At 40.2% G+C, this 23,438-nt stretch overlaps 2 pseudogenes and 1 gene segment (V, D, J or C); all 3 read left to right on the forward strand.

The window, feature by feature from the left end:
• The first annotated feature begins 10,090 nt into the window (after window positions 1–10,090).
• Window positions 10,091–11,158, forward strand: LOC140520274 (ferroportin pseudogene; annotated as a pseudogene).
• Window positions 11,159–11,672: 514 nt separating this feature from the next.
• LOC140521648 (dnaJ homolog subfamily C member 7-like) lies at window positions 11,673–13,476 on the forward strand (annotated as a pseudogene).
• Window positions 13,477–19,282: 5,806 nt separating this feature from the next.
• Window positions 19,283–20,593, forward strand: LOC140520280 (immunoglobulin kappa constant-like). The segment is given in 2 exon segments: window positions 19,283–19,304; window positions 20,265–20,593. Coding segments are annotated over 2 exon segments (351 nt in total).
• Window positions 20,594–23,438: the final 2,845 nt, after the last annotated feature.

A 23,438-nucleotide genomic window follows, 5' to 3' on the forward strand; every position in this document is an offset into this window, starting at 1 on the left:
CTCACAATCAGCAGTGTAGAGGCTGAAGGTGCTGGACTGTATTAGTGGCAACACCATTCCAGTTGGCCTCTCACACTGCTCCAGCCCTGAACAAAAGCCTCCAGAGGAGGTCTGGCTGCCTTAGTTCAGGGACACAGCTGCTTCCTCTGCAAAACCTCAGGTCAGAGCAGTGACTGCTGTCCTGTCAGGACTGAGCTCCACTGGCTTCCTCCCAAAACCCTCACCCATTGCAGGCCCTACATCATCCACACATTACATTCTCCTAACTAAGGCAGGACAGAGAGCTGAAAGTAATCCTGATAGTCAGGGGTTGGGGTGTGTAGGAGGGAGATAAACAGGTGGGATGAGCTGCCATTCCCCATATTGCCAGCAACTGGTGGATTGGAGGCGCTGTGGTTATCGAAAAGAAAGGAGATAACAGCAGCAGGGACTAGGCGAGCCTGTACCATCTGTCCATGACTCGTTTATGGATCTGAGGGTCAAGATTTATATACTCTCTTAAGTAAGCAAGCAAGCAAGGTTATTCCCATGAGAACATTTTGAGCTTACATCTTTTAGTTCTATATCTTAGTTCCTCCTACATAACAACCTTGGGGTACACAATCAGGGTCAGGACAATCTCATCTGTGCATATCAGGAGTGGGAATGATGAGCCAATCCTGAGAAAGTCTGCCTTTACACTAGTACAGGGTTAGTAAAACCTGGGCAGTACCTCACATTTGGGACTCCATCAGTACTGGCCTCTATACCATCCATCCGGAATTCTTCACTCTATCCCTCATGTTTACATGGGGGAAGCCACAACTCTGGTTTTACTAAGAATGCTGGCTTAGTTATATCCCAGCCTGACTTACACCCTTCAACAGAGAGCAAGGTGGCACGGCCTGAATTCAGGAAGACACTTACTAGCTGTGTGACGCTGGGCGTATACTTCACCCTCTGTGCCTCAATTTCTTCATCTCTCATGTGACCTGGAGAAAGAAGTGGCAAACCGCTCCAGCATCTGTGCCAAGAACAGCCCGCATGGCGTCATGGAGTCAGACTGGATGGAAACGATGGAACAACAACAGCCACCCTTCCCTCCACATTCTCATTCATTCACTGTTACTCAGGGGGTGTCACCAAGCATTTTTAAGCAGTTTCCCTGTGCCAGGCACTGTGCTAAGTGATGCAGATATAAAGAAAGAGAAGATCAATCTCTGCTCTCCTGGAGCCCAGTTAGTGGGAAACCAGGACAGGCACCCAGCTCTGCACAAACAAGATAGAAGCAGGACACACTGGAGGGAATCATCAGAAGGTCAGCTCTAGGACTAGGGAGCTGAGAGGACCAGGCCTTAGATAGAGGAGGAGCAATTAAAGAGCTGAGAGGTGGATAGACTGGATCAGGGACAGGCTTCTGGCAGGGAGAGCAATCAGAAGGCTTTTGCAGTAGTCTGGGCAGGAGGTGATGAGGGTGGGGACCAGGATGGCAGGAGGAGAGAAGAAAACTCATAAGGAAGACCTTACAATGGTAGAAATGTCAAGAGTTGACTGCAGATTAAAGCATCAGGAGTCAGGGTTGAGGGGGACACCGAGGTTGTAAGCCCGAGTTTGAACCCTCCAATGGGCACTACCACTGTGGCTTCATGCAAGAACTTAGACTCCACGAGCCCCTCATTCCTCATCTGTAAAATGAGAAGATGGAACTTCAGGACCTCTGGGGTCACTTCCAGCTCTAAATCTATGAACCTGTGATAGCAGCTTAGTGAGGTGGCCAGAGCACTGAACCTGGGGTCACAAGGACCTGAATTCAAATGGGGCCAGAGACACTAATTGTCTGGCCTTGGACAAGTTACTTAACTTCTGTCTGCCTTAGTTTCCTCTTCTGTAAAGTGGAGATAATAATAGCACCTACCCCGTGGGGTTCTTAGGAGGACCAAGTGAGATAATATTTGTAAAGTGCTAAGCAGAATTGAAATGGTGGATAAAGATTAGTTATCACCCCTGTTATTCCCATCATTTTCATCTGTAGCCTTCTTATAAGGAGAAAGAATAAGGCAGCAGTGAGAGCAGCTTCTGCTGTAATAGCACAGGGGATGCCTTTCCAAGAGTACTTATTGGAAATGATCATTTCCCAGCTAAGTCTTTGCTTTTGTTTTGGTTTTTGGTTATATTTGAATATGTCTCACCTCCACCCCCAAAAGGCGTGTGTGTACATGCAAACACACACACACACACACACACACACACACACACACACACACAAGCACAAACAAGCATACTTTCCCCTTTGCTTATCTACAACTTGTCTGGGAACTGTGACTACTTCAAATGTACAGGATCATTCTCCACAGCAGCTCTCCCTGCTCTGTCTCTTCTCTGAGGCAGATTGCTTTCCATTACAGACTAGTGCCAATATCAGGACCCCCCACATACCTTAGCTTAGCCAGGGGAACAGGCAGACTGCAGCTCTGAGGACCACCACATGCTTCAGTGTGGCCCTGGCCAAACTGGTAGATGCCAACCCAATGGGTGTCTAAACAAATAGGCAGCCACTCACCAGCACCACCTCCCATACTTCAACATAGCCCTGGGGAACAGGTAGCCTCCTGAGGCCTGACCTACATGCTTCAGTGTAGCCATGGAAAAACACAGAAACACCCCATCAGACCTCAGCACAGGCCAGATACCACTACTAGGACCCCAGCTTGGCACCAATTAAGCTGCCAGACCCCTGTGGCCTCTAGCAGCACAAACCAACCCCCAACCCACTTCCTCAGCATAGTACCAGAGACTAGGGTACTCTGTGGACCTCAGATAAACAGCCAGGGCCTACAGCCCCTAGTAGAAGAAACCTGGCACAGTTCTTCTTCCACCCTGGGAGCTGAGCTCAAATTCAAAAGAAAGGAAAAAGGACAAAAATCAAAATCCATGGCGTTAAAGCCACATGTGGTCTTCTAGGTCCTTAAGGGCCGTCTTTTGACTGAATCCAAATTTTACAGAACAACTCTTGTTCTGTACAGATTCAGTCAAAAGGCAGCAAAAGGTTAAGGACCTAGAAGGCCACATGTGCCCTTAAGGCTGCAGGTTCCCCATCCCTGGTCTAGAAATACCTTGCTTACATCTCAGGGAAGGGAGAGGGGAAGGAAAGAGGAAGGGAGGAACTTAAAACTTTCAAAAAACAAATGTTACAAAATTGTTTTCATATGTAATTGGGAAGAAGTTGAAAAGGCATATGGGGGAGGTGCTCGAGGGTACAAGGTGGCAGATGAAGAGATGGATGACATTTTGGACCTTCTATAAAGGGAGGCAATTCTACCCTAGTGTCAGAGATGCAGAAGCAACCATGGGTACTGAGGGAGTTGTGGTTCAGTGGTGTCTGACTCTTCAAACCCCTATTAAGGGTTTCATACAAAGATACTGGAGTAGTTTTTAACAGTTCATTTTACAGATGAGGAAACTGAGGCAAACAAGATTAAGTGATTTGCTAAGGGTCCCACAGCTAGTAATTGTCTGACCCAAGGATTTGAACTCAAGTCTTCCTAATTCCAGGCCCAACTCTCTATTCACTGGGCACCTAGCTCCTGAGGAGTGAGTAGCAAAGTTGAAGTAATGATGATGATGGGTTTCTTGCTGATGAGGTTTTCTGAGGGAGGCAAAATGTAAACGATGTTGGCACCAAATCCAAGCAGAGCAGTTGGTGGTAAATGTAAGAAAGTCTCTACATTTGTTGGTATTTTTCTGTTTCCATATAAATACAACATCTTCTGGGCAAGTCTTTCCAATGACATGGTCTGTGAAGGGGGAAGGGTGACTCTCCCTTCCCCCTCTCCTTCCCTCCTCGGGTACAGGCACATGAGTCTGTCCATTCAATGCACACCTGAATCCTTTATGCCACTGAACTGAGTCAACTTCAGAAATCTCCCCACCACTTAAAGCCCTGAGGATCAGAGGTGGCTTTTTGGCAGGCAATCAGCTCTCTCCTCCTAGATTCAAATAAAGACAACATCAAAAGAGTGAACAAGGTGTGAACAATCTTGTTTAAATGTTTGGAATGTCTGCAGTGTGAACAATCATACACTTACCACTTTGTAATTAGTTAATGGTGTGCTTGTGTGTGTGTGCGCGCGCGCATGCATATGTGTGTGTAAAACTCCACCTTTACAATCCAGTTTGTTGTTTCTGGAAGTCATCAGTAATTTTGGTCTGTCAGGATCCCCACACCGAGATCCCCACACCCTCTCTATTTTTATTATCAGGAGACATCTGATTTTCCAGAGCTGAGGCCCAGCAAACAAGTTGTGCTTTGAGATTGGCATAACAACAGTCTTGTGCTCATGCTCTGCATGAACTTTGCTGCACCTAAATCACAGAACTGATGGTCCCTGCGCTTGGACAAGCAACAGCAGGTCATGAAGCCCTGTTAGGAAGGCACTTTTTGTCACTAGACAACCATACCTCACTGTTGCTGCGATGCTTTACCTCTGTCACACCTCACTTATTGATTCTTTGTCTAGCCACAATCATGTTATCAAGGCTGCCTGGAGACCCTGGCAGTGGGTGTGTCTAGTTTCTCTCCTCCAACAGAAAAAGAAGGCTTTTTACCTATGACCTCTGTAGCTCTTTGGTCATTTATTTTTCAGAGCTGACAGTTGGTATACAGCCTCTGTGAGCACTTTGGTCTTTTCAGGGCTAACAATTCCTTCTGACCTTTTGGTCTTTTCCAGTGTCCTTCTGGTTTCATTGCCTTTTTATAAATTGGTTTTTGGTTCCCTGGCTTTGCTTTTATCCTGTCTTTTTAAAATCTAATTTTGTCCATGATTTCTGTGTCTCTATGTTCGTCTATTTAAGCTTCCCTCCTCCCTCTCTTTCTTCCTTCTTTTCTTTGTTTCTTTCTTTTTTTAAACTTTCATACAGGAGTATGCTGGTAAACCAGACTTCTCGGGAAAAATAGTATACAAGACATTTATTGTTTGAAGATATGAAGTTAAAATTCTCCATGCATGAATCAATATATATGTATATATATATGCACACATATATTTAGTATTGATTATATTCTCAGGCTTGTTCTAGGTGCTATGGGGTCAGTCACATGATCTTGGGCCATTTACTTTGACACTTTTAGCCTCAATTTCCTCACTAGTAGAATAAGGAATTTGGACTAGATTATTTCTAGGGCCATTGTACATTTTCTTTATACATTTTTTATACAGAAAGGCATTGCGACATACTAAGTGGAGATCAAGCTTCGAAACCTTTAGCATATGCTGTGTGATGCTGGTCAAGTCCCTTAATCTGTCAGTCATTTAGACAACTCCCCAGGACTGTAAGGTGCAGAAAAAATGCTGATCTGAATTGGTAGAGAGTGTCTTCTCATGTGAGATTTCCCTGTAACATACGAATCCCAGTCTAACCCCTCTCCTTCATCCATTTAACATAACATAAAAATGAATAATAACTAGAGTGTGTTAGGTGTGGGGTCAACAATGTGACTGGATCAATCACATCTTACCAAGCCAGATTCCAAAGGAATAATCAAGTGAAATATACTAAAAAAATTCTCTTTCACTCTGATTGTCATGATTGAGGGTGGAATATGCTCAAAATACTACAAACCAGGGACCTGTTAAGTTTTCTTTGGTGTGGTGGGTTTCTCCCTTAAAACTTCTTTCTGCATTCAATGCTAAAATCATCTTGATATTCTCTTGTTTAGTTCAGTAGATACTTTCTTCTTGTGGCTTCTCTAGCCACACAACTCTGCTCTCTTCTGAATGGGTAAGTAGGTTTTCATTATTAGTAGATGGCAGCCAGTGACTTAAAGTTCCACTCTTCAAAGTTTCCTTTCAAAGGAAATAAGGGCTCATGTCAAAAACTCTGCTGAATAAAATTCATTACATTCAAAATTCCTTTTCAAGTACAAAGCACAAAAGTCAGTGCTTGCAGGAACCAGTTTCATTTGGATTGTGGGCCATTTCTTCATATGTTGTGCACTGCCATTTCTGACAGGACAGGTAACAGGATGGATGAACTTCTCAGAAAGTAAATAAATGCTTGAATTACTGCTATGTTAGCCAATCTCTATGTCAAAACTTCTTTTACTACAAGTTTTTGAGACCTTATGGAAATATATAGGGCCAGAGGTCTTTTAGGCACTGGCAACACTCAGGGCTCAGGCTGCTCCGGCATATACCAGTTCTTTGAGCATCCCAGTGAGCCAGATTACTGGAATGTGTCCTTTGAGAACAAACTTCCAATCCTCCCTGGACTGCTTTGCATGGCTTATTCCTAAGTCATTAGATCAAGTGATGAGAGCAGCTATAAACAGGTAACTGCAGAAGAAGACTTCTGTAAAGCACACCCTCAGGCACAAGTGCTGTGCTTCCTGATGCTGAGGATTCCTGGTTTGAGAGAAAGTGCAGAGAAAGCTGTGACGCCTCTCCTCTGATCATACTGAGCTCCTGAATCTGCTGTTCCCATGGGAGGAATTTAGAGCGTGTGTGTGTGTGTGTGTGTGTGTGTGTGTGTGTGTGTGTGTGTGTGTGTATAAAAGATCCTGAGGGACATAGAGACAATCTCACTGTTGATCTGGTTCACAATGACATCATAGGGATTTTCTTGGCAGGTACATTTATCTACATTTATATTCATAAAAATAGAATTGGCAAAATGGAAAAGGAGGTAAAAGAGCTAACTGAAGAACATAATTCCTTAAAAGTTAGAATTGGGCAGGTGGAAGTTAATGACTCCATGAGACATCAAGAATCAGTCACACAAAACCAAAAGAATGAAAAAATAGAAAATTAAAATGCCTCAGTGGAAAAACAACTGACCTGGAAAATAGATCCAGGAGAGATAATTTAAGAATTATTGGACTACTTTGAAGGCCATGATAACAAAAAAGAGCCCAGACAGCATCTTTCAAGAAATGATTATCAAGGAAAATTGCCCTGATATCTTACAACCAGAGAACAGAATAGTAATTGAAAGAATCCACTGATCAGGGAAGGAAAGATCCACTGAGAGAGATCCCAGAATGAAAACTCCAAGGAATACCGTAGCCAAATTACAGAATTATCAGGTGAAGGAGTGCATTGCAAGCAGTCAGAAAGAAACAATTCAAATATCAAGGCATCACAGTCAAGATTACACAGGACTTAGTAACTTCAACATTAAAGAACTGGAGGGCTTGGAATATGATATTCTAGAAGGCAATGGATCTTGGACTAAAACCAAGAATCAACTACTAAGTAAAATTGAGCATAATCTTTCAGTGAACAAGATGGACATTCAGTGAAATAGGGAACTTTCAAACTTTCCTGATGTAAAGATCAGAGGTGAATAGAAAGTTCAGTCTTCAAATACAAGAATGAAGCAAAACATGAAAGGTAAACTGGAAAGAAAAAACATGTTTTTATCTAAACTTTTTCCCGACATGGAAAGTAGATAATTGTAAATCTTGAGAAATCTAAAATAGTTAGAAGGAATATACATAGATAGAGGATATGGGTAAAAGTCGACTTTGATATCATCATATAAAAGATTAAGGGGTGGAAAAAAAGGATTGCACTGGGAGAAGAGGAAAGGGAGAGGCAGAATAGGGTAATTTACATCACATGAAGAGGCAGGAAGGACTTATTACAGTAGACTTAAAGAAGGAAGGGAGTGAGCTCTCTTTGAATCTTCCTCTCATTAGATTTGGCTCAAAGAGGCAATAACATACATATTCAGTTGGGTATAGAAATTTACCTTACCCTATAGGGAAGTAGGAGAGGAAAAGAGAAAGAAAAGGGAAAGAGGGGTGATAGAAGGAAGGGAAGAAGAGAAGGCAGAAATCGGAAGGGAAAGGGGAAAGAAAAAGGGGGCTCATAGAAGGTAGGACAGATTGAGGGAGGTGGTGATCAGAAGCAAAACTCTGGTGAGGAAGGATAGGATGGAAGGAGAGAGAAAAGTATAAGTGGGGGAAAATAGGATGTAGGGAAATATATAGTAATCATAATTGTGAATGTGAATGGAATGAACCCTCCCATAAAGTGAAGGTGAATAGCAGAGTGGATTAAAAACCAGAATCCTACAATATATTATTTACAAAAAAGATGTGAAGCACAGAGACACACAAAGAGTAAAGGCAAGGGGCTGGAGCAGAATCTATTATGTTTCAGCTGAAATTAAAAAAAAAAGCAGGAGATAGCAATTATGATCTCAAAGTGAAAAAATAAGTGTAATAAGGAAGGAAACTGTATTTTCTAAAAGATACTATAGATAATGAAGTAATATTAATACTAAACATATATGTAGTAAATGGTATAGCATCTAAATTTTTAAGGGAGAAGTTAAATGAGCTACAGGAGATAACAGACAATAAAACTATACTTGTGGTGAACCTCAAATTTCCTCTCACAGAACTAGATAAATCTAGCCAAAATGTAAGTAGGAAGTTAAGAAGGTGAATAGAATTTTATAAACATTCGATATAATAGACCTTTGGAGGAAACTGAATAGGAATGGATTGGAATATACCTTTTTCTCAGCAGTACATGACACCTACACAAAAACTGACCAAGTATTAGGGCATAAAAACTTCACAACTAAATGCAAAAACACAGAAACATTAAATGCATTATTTTCAGATCACAGTGCAACAAAAATTATATTCCATAAAGGGCAGTGGAAACTTAAGGTAAAAATTCATTGGAAACCACAGAATCTAATCGTGAAGAATAAATGGGTCAAAGAAGAAATAATTGAAACAATAATTTCATTAAAGGGAAAGAAAATAATGAGACAATATAGCAAAACTTATGGGATGCAGCCAAAGCAGTCCTTAGGGGTGAATTTATATCAATAAAAGAGAGAAAGAGCAGCTCAATAAATTGGTCATGTAACTAAAAAAATCACTTTAAAAATCACCAGTTAAATACCAAAAAGGAAATCCTGAAAATCAAAGGAGAGATTAATAAAATTGAAAGTAAAACCTAAATGAAATAATAAAGCTAGAAGCTGGTTTTATGGGGAAGAAACCTAATAAAATAGATAACCCATTGGTTAATTTGATTTTAAAAAGGAAAGAATACCAAATTACCAGTATGAAAAACAAAAGAGGTGAACTCAGCACAATGAAGAAGAAATCAAAACAATTATTAGGAACTATTTTGCCCAATTATATGCCAACAAGTCTGACAATCTAAATGAAGTGAATGAATTTTTATAAGAATACAAAAATCCCGGAATAACAGAAAAGGAAATAGAATATTTACGTATCCCAAGTTTAGAAAAACAAATTAAACAAGCCTTAAATGAACTCCCTAAGAAAAAAATGCCTAGGATCATTTGGATCCACAAGTGAATTCTACTAAACATTTAAAGAATAATTAATCCCAATATGATATAAACTATTTGGAAAAATAGGCAAAGAAGGTGTCCTATCAAATTCCTTTTGCAACACAAATATGGTACTGATGCTTAAACCAAGAAAAGCAAAATACAAAAAGAAAACTGTAGACTAATTTCCCTAATGAATCTTGATGCAAAAATTTTAAATAAGAGTTTTAAATAAAACACTAGCAAGGAGTTTACAGCAATATATCACAAAGATCATAAAATATTAACAGATAAGATTCATACCAGGAGTGTGCAGGATTCGTTCAATATTAAGAAAACTATCAGCATAACTGACCATATCAATTAACCCCCCCAACAGAAACCATATGATTATTCCAATAGATGCAGAAAAACCCTTTGACAAAATATGACATCCATTCCTATTTTAAACAACAACAACGCTGGAAGCCTCAGCAGCTGGGAGCCTCTGTTGAGGCCCCCAACAGCCATCCAAAGCCTGCTTGCCCTTCTCCCCTCGCCATAAGGCTATCACTTTCCAACTTCAGCTACAGTGATAGCTAAGTTTGGAAAGAAAACAAAGAGATATCTTGGGTTGCCTTTTTAAAAAAATTTTTATAAGTTTTCTAGAGTATTGTTTTTGTTCTGTTTCCTTGCTTTTTGATGATGCTATCTCCAGTTTTTTGCACTCCAGTTAACAAAAACATCAAAACATCAATAGCAGCAGCGACAGCAGAGGACAAAGACAAGTTAACTAGGAGCTCCTGTTGTCATGATCCATAAAAATGACCAAAACACTGGTGGAGGATGCTGTGGATCCTTTAAAGACTATGTTATCTCTGCAAAATTTCTTCTGTATCTTGGTCATGCTCTATCCACCTGGAGAGATCGGATGTGGCATTTTGCAGTATCTCTGTTTCTGGCTGAGCTCTATGAAAACAGCCTGCTCTTAACTGCTGTCTATGGGCTGGTGGTGGCAGGCTCTGTTCTGATCCCGGGAGCCATCATTGGAGATTGGGTAGATAAGAACCCAAGGTGTAAAGTGGCCCAGACTTCTTTGATTGTACAGAATGTTTCAGTCATCATGTGTAGAGTCATCTTAATGATGGTTTTCTTATGTAAAGTTGAGCTTCTGACCATGTACAACGGATGGGTTCTTACTTCCTGTTATATCCTGATCATCACTATTGCAAATATTGCATATTTGGCCAGCACTGCAACTGGGATCACAATTCAGAGAGACTGGATTGTTGTCGTTGCAGGAGATGACAGAGGCAAATTAGCAGATATAAATGCTACAATACGAAGAATTGACCAGTTAACTAATATTCTTGCCCCCATGCTTATTGGTCAGATAATGACATTTGGCTCTCCAGTGATTAGCTGTGGGTTCATTTCTGGATGGAATTTGGTGTCCATGTGCGTAGAGTACTTCTTACTCTGGAAAGTTTTCCAGAAAACCCCAGCTCTGGCTTTGAAAGCTTCTCCAAAAGCAAATGAAACAGAACTGAAACAACTGAATTTACAGACAGATATTGAGAAAGCCCAGGAGGGATCCCATCTGATGGGTGAAAAAGATTCCAAGAAGTATGAGTATGAGAATGAAAAAGAGCCCGGCTGTGCTTCCCAGGTAGTGGAGCCTTTCTGTACTTTCTGTGAGGGATGGGTCTCATACTACAACCAACCAGTGTTTCTTGCTGGCATGGCTCTTTCTTTCCTCTCTATGACTGTCCTGGGCTTTGACTGTATCACTACTGGCTATGCCTACATTCAGGGTCTAAGTGGCTCAGGTAGAAATGAACATGAGAAGGACATATCTGAATTTCACTCCTGCCACTGAGTTGAATCAACTCTGTAATCCTAGATTATGGGAGTCTTAAGCTTGGTGAGTTCAACGTAAAGTATGAAGTATGAACTGGCAAAGTTTTTGTTTTATAAACCATCTGACTTGCTTTTAAGCAGACTTTTGGTTAAGTGATTGTATCTGTACCCTTTTGTAGCCAGAAACTATTTTAAGGAATGGGTTCATAAATGTGTTCCATCTAAATATCTTCAGAAAAAAATAAAAAACTTTTGCATTTTGCTTTCTAAGGTTTACCAGTCATTATTGAATATACCAGCACCAAGATGGTACTTGGCATTAGCCATTGATGCACTTTCATGGAGACTGCAATATGTTGCTATGAGTACTTTCTTCTGTTTTTGTGTGTTTTAATGTTTAATCTTCTCCTTCTTCCTTTTTCATTTTTCCCACAACATGACCATGTGATTTACTTTGTTGTAAAAAAAAAAAATCTTTGTAATAAATATCTCTGTATAAAAATAACAACAACAACAACGCTGCTAGCCCTGGCAGGAAGATGGCAGCAGATGCAGAGTGCGATGTGGTATTGGTGGCAGCAGCTTGAACCTCAGCCCGAGCTGCCAGATGATGAGGAAGCCGGGAAGGAAGCAGAATCTTTCAAAGAACAAGGAAATGCACACAATGCCAAGAAAGACTACAATGAAGCTTATAACTATTATACAAAAACCATAGACATGTGACCTAAAAATGCTAGCTATTATGATAACTGAGCTGCCACACGGATGATGCTGGGGAGGTTTCAGGAAGCACTGGGAGATGCCTAGCAGTCAGTGAGGCTGGATGACTCTTTTGTCCAAGGTCATCTACGAGAAGGCAAATGTCACCTTTCTCAAAAAGCTCTCGACCTGGATCACAGAAATACTCAGGCACATCAGGAGTTTAAGAATGCCATTGTTGTCCTAGGATATGAGAAAAATGGCCAGAATGGATTTTGAGAAACAGGACTATTGGAAGTTTGCCTTTTGCATGGATGGAGCCTTGGAATTTGCCCCTGATGTCATCGCTTCAAACTCCTCAAGGCAGAGTATTTAGCATTATTGGGTTGCTATCTAGAAGCACAATCTGTAGTCAGTGATATTTTATGAATGGATCTCACCAATGCAGATGCACTGTGCGTGCAAGGGTTGTGCTTTTATTATGAAAACTGTATTGAAAAAGCAGTTCAGTTTTTTGTGCAGGACTTCAGGATGGCCCCAGACCAGGAGAAGGCTTGTGTTGCCTGCTGATCCAGCCATTCTGGAGAACAATTTGGAATTATACCCAAAGGGCTACAAAACTGTGCATTCCCTTTGACCCAGTAATACTGCTTCTAGGACTGTATCCCCAAGAGATCATAAAAATGGGAAAGGGTCCCACATGTACAAAAAAATTTATAGCAGCTCTCTTTGTGGTGCTCAGAGCAAAAAAAGAGGATGACAACGAGGCATTTAAAGATGGGAATTACAAAGTAGCATATGAACTGTACACAGAGACCCGGGATTGATCCTAACAATACACAAACAAACACCAAACTCTACTGCAATGGGGGAGAGTTAATGCCAAGCTTAGGAAGCTTAGGAGACTAGATGATACAATAGGACAAATGCAGTAGAGCGGAATAACGTACATCAAAGCCTGCTTGAGAAGGGCACAATGTTACATGAACACAGAACAATATGAAGAAGCAGTACTGGACTATGAAAAAAGCATATCAGACAGAGAAAATGCAAGCACACAAAGCAGCTCCTGAAAAATGCACGACTCTGACTAAAGAAGAGCAAGAGGAAAGATTACTACAAAATTCTATATGTGGAGAAGAGTGCATGTGAGGGTGAAATAGAAAAAACCTCGAGGAAGAGGGCTTTAATGCACCATCCAGATCAACACGGTGGAGCCAGAGCTGAAGTCCAAAAGGAGGAAGAGAAGTTCAAAGAAGTTAGTGAAGCCTTCACTATCCTCTCTGACCCCAAGCAAAAGACCCGCTGTGACAGTGGGCAAGACCTGGATGAGGAGGGCATGAACATGGGCGATTTTGATGCCAACAATATCTTCAGGCATTCTTTGGTGCTTCAGGGGTTTCAGCTTTGAAGCATCAGGTCCAGGGAATTTCTTTTTCCCAGTATGGCTAAAAGAAGGGGGGATAAAACTAACCAACTCAGAACCCAGAGAATGCAGATGTGCTCGTTTTAATTTTGAATACAGATGTAATTAGACTTCTCCCTTCATCATGTCTCCTTGTACTTAGAGCAGTTTCATTTTCCCAGTTGGATACCTCTGTGTCTGTGAGTGTGTTTGGAGGATGGGGAACCAGCACTGATGGTGGGAGTTGGGTAGGGAAAGGGGTGGGAGGAAGGGAAAAAGCTTGTGAATTTTTGTTTTACTGTTTAACTTTATTAAAAAATTAAAAAATGTATGAGAAGAATAAAATAATTTGACCCTTTCTGGTCCCTAAAAAAACCCCCAGCACTGAAGAGCATAGGAATGAATGGAGCTTACCCCAAATGATAAGTAATGTCTATCTGAAACAATCAGCAAGCATTATATGTAATGGGGATAAGCTAGAAGCCTTCCCAATAAAATCAAGGATGAAGCAAGGATGCCCATTATTACCACTATTATTGAATATTGTATTAGAAATGCTAGCTGTTGTATTAAGAAAAGAAAAAGCATTTGAAGAAATTAGAATTGGCAACAAGGAAGTAAAACTATCATTCTTCACAGATGGTTTAATAACATACTTAGAGTATCCCAGAGAATCAATTAAAAAAACTAATTAAAATAATGAATAACTTTAGCAATGTTTCAGGATATAAAATAAACCCATATAAATCATCAACATTTAAGAAATAGAATGAGAAATTCCACTTACAGTAACTATGGACCATATAAAATATTTGGGAGTCTACCTGCCAAGACAAACCTGGAAACCATATGAGCACAAAACACAAAACACTTTTCAAACAAATAAAGTCAGATCTAAACAATTAGAAAAATATTAATTGCGTATGTTTGGGCCAAGCCAATATAATAAAAAATGACAATTCTACCTAAATTAATCTACTTATTCAGTGCCTGTAAGGCACTGAATTACCCTGACTTACCCAGAATTACCCTGACTGGGGAACTCTGTAACTTCCCAAAAGCCAATATCACTGTGTACTGGGAAATTTTCAGTTTCCTCAATCAGAAGAGATATTTTGATTCTGAAGAAAAAGGCCAAAGGATCCACTTTGATAATAAATATTAATTTAATAAAGTCACATATCCTTAGCTCTGCTTGATGCCAGGCATGAGTCATGTTTGATAGCCAATCACATAGTCACAAGATGTTATTTTAACAAGCAAAGCTCAGGATTAACCAGGTGGGAATTTTCCTTTTCATAAAGGAAATAGCACAGTGGGAAAATAAAGTCAAGAGGACCCTTCCTTAGGTGATACCAAAGTCATCGCCAAAACTTTCCCAGGCACAGATATCTACCTCTAGCATTTCTCAGACTGTAGCCATTTTCTACTATCACTTTTCTGACAATTCAGACAACTATCCCTGTAATCAAAGCTCAAAACTATGGTAAATTATAGTCCTAGGAGTTTTTACTTTAAATAGCAAACTTTAAATAGCAAGCTTTCCCTAACATAGGGCGGGCTTGAATATTTTTTTTCTGATGTTTTCCTAACAGTTAACATTTCATTTACGCTTTACTTATAAATTGAAACTACCCATATTCTGAGGCTTCAGACATACAACAAATACCTGACAGCTGGCTCAACATTAATATGATGTTTAAACCACCCTATATACTTTCATAATAACCAAGGATTTCAAATGAAAATTTGCTATTATATGGTATTATGATCTGCTTATAACAAAATATACCTCATTAAATATTCAACAATTTTCAAATATCTATATTTTTAGCATATCCTTTTAAGTTCATGTTTAACAGCATCCACATTAAAAAGTTGTTTTGTCTAACAGTATTTCTGTTACAATAGTCTCTCAAATTTCACAATAAAAGAGAATTTAGACATACGCTAATAACACAAACAGTATCACGTATTTAAAATAAGAAACAAAACTTCATATGACATCAATTGCCCTCCCAAATTATAAATATAAAAATCAACAATCTTATTACCTTTAGCATTTGAAATCCATTCTAGAGTCATCAGGCACAGAATAATCACCTTCCATTAAAGAAATAATGATAACACAGTGCTCAGCATTTATAGTCACCGTGTTATACATTTCACAATCAGTATATTATTTTATTTCTCACAACTCTAGGAGGTGAGTACCATTATTATTTTTCTCTTTACAAATCAGAAAACTAAGACAGAGAAAAATAACTTGCCTAAGATTACATAACTAATAAATTTCTGCAATTGAAACATAATTCAAGTCTTCCTACATTTTCCAGCGTTGTTTTCAACATCTTTCTTTGGGAATCTGATCTTAGACGAGAGAGGTTAATAGAAGAAAAAGGAGAGGGTTTCTGACCAGGGGAGTGACATGCATGGTCAAAGAAGAGTTAAGGAGAAGTTGGTATAAAATAAAAACTGTTTACCTATTTTTTCCTTTTTTCAGGCTAGTATTTCCAAACTAGCTTCCTTCTTTCATTGCCTTAGAACAATGGAGCTCTTAATCTTGTCATTTACTTTTAAAACTTTTGAATTTAATTCTAACTTTTTCTCAAAACAGAGTGGTATCCCAAAATTTACGAAGATATTTCCAAAGGGAGTGAGTTCCTAGAATTACCCAGTCTCAGGATTTCTCCCCTGCAGTATTAAAATGATAATTCTTCAAATTACTTAATGATTAATGTCTTAACTTCCAAAATCTACCCAGAGGTTGTTAGCAGTTCTACAAACTTAGATTATATGACTTTATTTCTCTAATTCCAGTGTGGCTAAAACTGAAATTACAGGAAAAATGGGCCTTATACATTTATTTTCTCTTTTCTTATCACCTGATAACCTATGAGTGGAACAGGTGTATTTAGTAAAGACCCCTCAGGGAGTATAATAGGTATATTTAGTGAAAACCTCTCAGGGACCCCTTGTGTCAGCCCTGTTTGTCTCACCTGGCCCTGGGAAATGAAACAGTAGAGATTCTGGGTTTTTTTTTTCTTTCTTAAAATTCTTTCTGTGCTGTGAGATAGTCCTTGACAGAGACTGACTTTACTCATTCCCTTATCTCCTTTCTTAGACATTATGTGACAGTCCTTGAACAGAAGTTGTTCACTCCCTTCCCCCGCCCCCACTTTTCTAATACTTTTGTACACTTAAGTATTCCTTGTTTCCAAGAATAGATTGTACCCTCAAGACTCAGTCAAAGGGAGAAGAGGAAGAGGGTTAGTGTGGGTAGGTATTGTGGCCAGGGTCTATAGAAACTGCTGTGCATGGCACATCCTTGCCCTCCTCAGCCATCGCCATCTTGAGCACAGGCGGCAGTGCCCTTTCTTGAGAAAGCTGAATAAATATCTTTCCTTTTTACTCCTTTGGTCAAGACCCTAATTTTATTAAGGGAGTTGTCCCACACACCTATAACCTCTAGAAAGCCTAACATGGGAGTTAGTCCTGCTTACTGTGACAATGACTTCAGGCATGAAAATTCATTAATTTTTCCCAGTGTTCTAAACTCTTTGACTAGAGTCCTTAGAATTTTTTCTGGCTGGCTGCATTTTAAAAGCATTCAAGGTGACGGAATCTAAAAGCAGCACAAAACGATACATACATATATATTACATTTTACAATGACACAAACACAGGTACAGATACAAATAGTTCTAACATAGTGTGCAATCACAACCCATAGCCAGGTATACATTTACCAGAATAGCAGAGGCACACAGCTAACATAAAACTCTTAGCCTGTGGCAGAGCTGAAGCTGGAACAAAGCAGGCAAAAGCCTCCTGGTCTGTGGAGGCCACAGACAAACAGAGCAGGCAGGAACAGATGGTTAGCGGAACATAGTGTGCAGAAAGGATATCTTTATCAGAGAGATCTGAGATAAATCAGGTCACCAGAGGGCCCCAGATTTTTTCTCACAAAAATGATGAGAGGTCAGATATTGGAGCAGGGAAAAAGGCAGAGCACTGAGCATATGAAGAGGGGTCAGACTCTGGAGAAATAAATCTCCAGTGGTGCCTGGTCCATTCCAACTGGTACTGGAGTGTCCAGTGTTCTGGTTCCATGTCCAATCCCACTCCTAGCACCAATTACTGTCAACCGAACTGAACTAGCCTCTAACCTGTGGATGACTGGAGCCAAAGAGAGCAGACTAGAAGGAGGTCAGTTAGGAATCAAACAGAAGTTTAATTTTAGTGAGGAAAACTGCTTGCAAGTGAAGTCCTCCTTCCTAAGGGGGGAGGGTTCTCACTTCCTCAAGGCAGGGGTAGGTTTTGTAAGCATGAAAACCACAAACGGCTTAACCACAACTCACACATTCTTGGGTCTTGAGTAAAAAGTCTCCAAATCCATGATTGGAATACAACAAATCATCTCCAAGTCATTAGTATCATTGAGCCCTGTGGTTGTTCAGTGGGGCACAGAATCAGGGTTAGCATGTTCAGGAACCACAGCAGGGTACTGGCTTTGGTTAACTTGGTGGTTACAAGCACAGGAGACTGTTAGGCCAGGTTCAGGGCACAGCTTCATTGTTGGGCCTTAGCTCTGAAAAACAGGTTGTTTCATGCTTGGTTTCAATGGTTTTGTACGTACAAAAACTTTTCAATTTTAAATGATCAAAATTATTTATTCTACGTTTCATTTGTCTTCTGGCTCTCTGCTTTCCCTCTAATCTGGGTTGCATTGGTTTTATTTGTACAAAAGCTTTTCAACTTTATATGATCAAAATTATTTATTGTAAATTTTGTAATGCTCTCTAGCTATTATTTTGTCATGAGTTCTTTCCCTCCCCATAGATATGACATGTAGACTATTCCTTGCACTTCTAAGTTAGCTGCTTCATTGTCTAAGGCACCTTTTAGCAAGATGTAGTTTCCTTCCTTACTTCTCTTAATTAAGTCTATTTTTTGCTCTATTTTATCTAAGATCAGGAATGCTATCCCTGAAAAACATACTATATTTTTCACCTTTTTCCTCTCTTTCTGTCTCTCTCTCTCATCTTCTTGCACAAAATGTCTAATATAGAAATGTTTTACATTATTTCACATGTATAACCTCCATCAGATTGCTTTTCATCTCAGTGAGGGGAGGAAGAGAGAGATAAAATTTGGAACTCAAAATAAAAAAACAAATATTAAAAATTGTTTTTATTTATTTACAAAAATATCATGAATGAGTCCCCCCCTTTCATCTGCAGAAAATCTGCTCTGTTTAGACTGAAGACAGCTTCTTGTAGTCCACTGTATTGGGTATGTAGGTGCTAGTCTTTATTTACTCCCCAAGCATCTCTTTGTCAAGTGCCTTGCTGCTACCACATACCCTCTGTTCTGTCCTCCAAGCATTTTCCACTTTTCAATCCTGGAAATCAAATAAGGAATCAAGAAATTAAACCAACATTGCCTTCCCTACTGGGAATGTCTCAAGCTATGCTTCTGTGACTTCACTCGCCATCTCTGTACACTTACAAAGCAAAATATCCTTCTCAAACCATCACTCCTCTTTATGTGTTGTCACCTCATACAGCAATGTAAACTCACTGAGAACAAGGACAGTCTTCACATTCATTCAGTTTCTTATCTGTTGAAGAAAGTAAGGGAAAACCCTCGCCAGCTGCAATGGATAATAGACATGCTGGTGATAGTATTTCACCAGGCAGTTTGCCTCCACTTACATTTAAAGATCTACAGTAGGATACTCCCCTGAGTCTAATGTCAGTGTGGCATCAGGGAGAGAACCTAATGTCCAGCAGCTCACCCTACAACAGATGAATGGAGCATCATAGAGGGCACTGTGGAAGAAATCAATTCCTTTCAGTCATACAATGAAACTTCTTCTGAATGTGCAAAAGGGGATGAATCCACTGGATTGGTCAGAAAAGCTGTGGCTGATGACAGGCAAAAGATGAGGCCTATTATGGCAGAGAAATACTAATGGACCCTCTTCAGAGCTTCCTTAGGAAAGAAAATTTGCTCCTTAGAACAAACACAGGAAGCATGGAATTCATGGGTGTCCATGGTAATGTGTAGTTTGAGGGCCTCAATTACAGAGAAGCAGGGCTGTCTGAAGGAGTACCTCAGGGATATTTTAGGGGAGACCTGGTGGCTAGGAATCAAGATGTGATGTGCCAAAATTGCTTACAAAAGTGTGAAAAATCCTTTAAGGATGGTGAAAAATCAAGCCAGGCATTTTTCTTGTTCAGTTGTTTCAGTCCCATCTGACTTCATGACCGCATTTGGGGTATTCTTGGCAGAGATTCAGGAATGATTTGCTGTTTCCTTCTCCAGCTCATTTTACATAGGAAGAACTGAGGCAAACAGGGTTAAATGACTTGCCTAGGGTCACACAGCTAGTGTCAGAGGCCAGATTTGAACTCAGGAAGATGAGTCTTCCTGGCTTCAAGCCCTGGATTCTCTTCACTGAGTCTTCTAGCCACCGCAAGTCAATGATATTCCCTTGAAGAAGCCACTGGCCATCCTTCCTGTCTTGGCTGCTGAGCTGCCTGAAGAGCAGCTGTCTCTGCTTGTTTCACAGGGAACCAGGGTTTGCTGCTGCAAGAAAGGAAAAGAAGGGAGAGAAGATATCATTGGGAGAACGTGTATCAGCATGTTTGAAGATGTCTTTGCTAAACAGATCCAAAGTAGTCTAGAATAACAAAAAGTGTGTGTGTGTGTGTGTGTGTGTGTGTGTGTGTGTGTGTGTGTGTGTGTGTGTGTGTGTGTGTAGGGGCAGAGGAGCTTAGAGTGAGCATGCTCTAGCCATAAGAAACATATGCATCATGAGAAACCTCAGTGACGTCAGCATCATGGCCGTAATTAGCTGGCCAAGTCCTGACAGCTTTATGGAATACACTTGATAACTTCTTTTAAATGCAGTCTGATGTCCTTTAGGTAACTCTTATGTTATTTATAACAGGCAAGTCCATTTTCCTATCATTAAACTTAATCTTTTGGTGCTTTTTTTCTTTCTCCTCTGCAGGGAGTGTGGCTAAACCATCTGCCTTCATCTTCCAACCATCTGAGGAACAATTAAAAACAGGCTCAGCCTCAGTGGTATGTCTCATCAACGACTTCTATCCCAAAACAGCCACAGTCTGGTGGAAGGTTGATGACGTGGTGAAAAGCTCAGGGGTCCTCACCAGCTTCACAGATCAGAGCAGCAAGGATAATACATACAGCCTGAGTAGCACCCTGGTTCTCACCAAAAGTGACTATGAAGCTCATGAGAAGTACAGCTGTGAGGTCACTCACGAAAGCCTGTCCTCTGCCCTAGTGAAGTCCTTCCAGAGGAGTCAGTGTTCTGTGTGAGGGGGGCATGCTTAAAGAGACTTTTTAAAAGCTTCACAGGTGAGAAAACACACAGAGAGGCAGCTACCATTTTAATCCAAGTCAACAGAGACAATGTGTGACGTAAGAGTATGGTAGTGTGTGATATCAAATATGGTGGTGCATGATGTAGGAATATGGAGGTGTGTGATGGTTCAGCTGCACAGGAAAGAGCCCTCAAGACTAGAACCTTGGGCTTGAGTCCCAGCTCTGCTGCTAATGAGCAAATTACTTCTCTTCATGCCTCACTTTCCCCACTTTGAAAATGAGGGAGCCTTAGACCAAATGTTCCTGAGGTCCCCTAAGATGGGAACCCCAAAAGATGGATGAGCCAAAGGCAAAACACAATGTCATCCCTGAGAAAGGTGGATTGCCCTATCATTACTGTCATTAAGCACCCTTTATTAAGTACCTAATTAGGCATGCCAGCCTCAGCTGGTTTCTGCCTTATCGCCTAGGACACATGTATAGAGAGTGGACACCTATGAATAGTGCCTAGAGAAGCGGGGGGAGGGAGCACTGAGATCATTTTTGAATTTTTTTTTAAATTTCATTTGTTTTCCGTGTTCTACAATCAATTCCATATGTCTTAGATTTTTTCCCCCTCCCTCGACCTCCCTCCTCCGTACCTTCCCACTCCCTCCCTGAGATGGCATACAATTTTATATAGGTTCTACATATACATTCCTATTAAATACATTTTCACCTTAGTCATGTTATATAGAAGAATTAAAATGAGAGAAATCATAAAACAAAACAAAACATAACACAAAAGTAAATAGTCTGCTTCATTCTGCCTTTAAATTCCATACTTGTTTGTTTGGATGTGGAAGGCATTTTATCCTAAGAGACCATTGGGAATTTTTTAAGTCCTTGCATTGCAATGAAGTACTAGGTCCACCAGAAAAATTCCTCGCACACTGTAGTTGTTGAGATCATGTATTTAATACAAACAAACAAAGGGCATGAAGTAGCCTGAGTTACCTGCTTTGGCAAACCACATTGATCAAATTATCTAGGTGGTTGGCAAACCTCTATTTTGTGCCCATATGGAAACTGACAGCAAACTCTAATATGATGTGGCAAGTTTTTTTGTTTGAGTAACCTTAGAAAGAGGATAAAATTCTAGCTCCAATACGCTACCTGAGTTTTGGGATACAAGGGTGTGCTTGGGCTCAAAAGTCACTCCATGCCTCTGGATCTCAATTCCCTCATCTGGAGGTTATATTAGTGTTAAGCTAGGTAATCTCCAGGGAAATTCTAGAGAATCAAAGGATCACAGATTTCAAGCTGGATGGGGCCTCATGGGATATTTAAAATACTTCTGCCATTTTACAGAAGAAGAAAGTTCCATTGGGGGTTTATGGGAATGACTTACCCAAAGTCATAAGTGACTTGCCCAAGGTCAATTAGTAAATAACAGTCAGAATTTGAACACAGGCCCTCTGACTCCAAAGCTTTCTGCCTTCCTTTTCTTTTCCAACTGGGCAGCTGGGTGGTGCAGTGGATAGAGCACCAGGGCAGGAGTCAGGAGGACCTGAGCTCAAATCTCACCTCAGACACTTGACACTCACTAGCTGTGTGACCTTGGGCAAGTCACTTCATCCCAACTGCCTCATCCTGGGTCATCTCTAGTCACCCTGATGAATATCTGGTCACTGGATTCAGATGGCTCTGGAGGAGAAGTGAAGCTGGTGGCCTGCACAGCCCTCCCTCACTCAAAACAAAGTCAAGTGCAAGTCGTCATCATTTCTCTAATGGCATGATCTTCTTCGGTAATGAAGGATGAACGCACACTCTTTTCCAACTCAGACTATCTATAACTCCATACTCAAAACTTCTTTGTACCCTCAGCTCTAAGCACAGCTCTTGGCACACAGTAGATACTTAATAAATGATTGTTAACTGAATAACCAAATATGGCAGCACTAAGTTAAAGAAAAGCAGTCTGTTTCAGGGGCCATGAAGTAAGAAATAAAGATGCTTCCTTAATTCATTGGTGCTGCTCACAATGCTACTTTTGAGACAGACTCATGGCAGGAAGGATGGCTGTTTATGAATCTAGAAATGAGATTTACCATCAACAAGTCCCCTGAACTCTTTCTTCCTAGGTCGTAAACACTGGCCACAATACATTCACAAAAAGAAAGTAAAATTTTCCACTTAACGCTTCAGAAGTGATGTTACAAATTAACTACTAAAATATGAACTCAAAGCAAAACAGATTTTGAAAATGGCGCTTAATGAATTGTTGTGGCTTTTTCTCAATGAAAAATAGTTTCAGCTTAATAAAAACATACATTTATAGAAAGGATATAATGTACATGAAACATATTTCAAGACCTGTAGAATTTTAGAGATGGAAAAAAAACTTTAGAGGTCATTTCATCCATCATTTTACAGAGGTGAAAATGGACAAAACTAAGGTTAAGAGATCTAACTAGGATCACAGAGCTAGCAAATTCAGGGGCTGAATTTGAACTCAGAAGTACAAGGTTCAAAATCAGATTTATACATGAAGTTAGGTAAGGCCCTTTCCCTCTCCAGGCTTCAGTTTCTTCAACTATAAAATGAAAAGGCTACACTAAATGCTCTCAGATGTCCTTCCCAAACTCTAAACCTATGATCCTAAAAAGGTACTGGCATAACAACACACACACACACATACATACACACACACACACACATATGTATGCATTATTCAGCTTTCATTTATACTGTGAGTCAGAGGCAGTCTCTAAGGTCCTAGGAAATGTAACTGTACCAGGCTGACTTACTAATTAGCAAGCACTCCCATCCATCTAACACTTAAGTACTTACTACTTTA

This window comes from Notamacropus eugenii, chromosome 1 (assembly GCF_028372415.1).
Source record: "Notamacropus eugenii isolate mMacEug1 chromosome 1, mMacEug1.pri_v2, whole genome shotgun sequence".
NCBI classification, from domain to species: Eukaryota; Metazoa; Chordata; class Mammalia; order Diprotodontia; family Macropodidae; genus Notamacropus; species Notamacropus eugenii.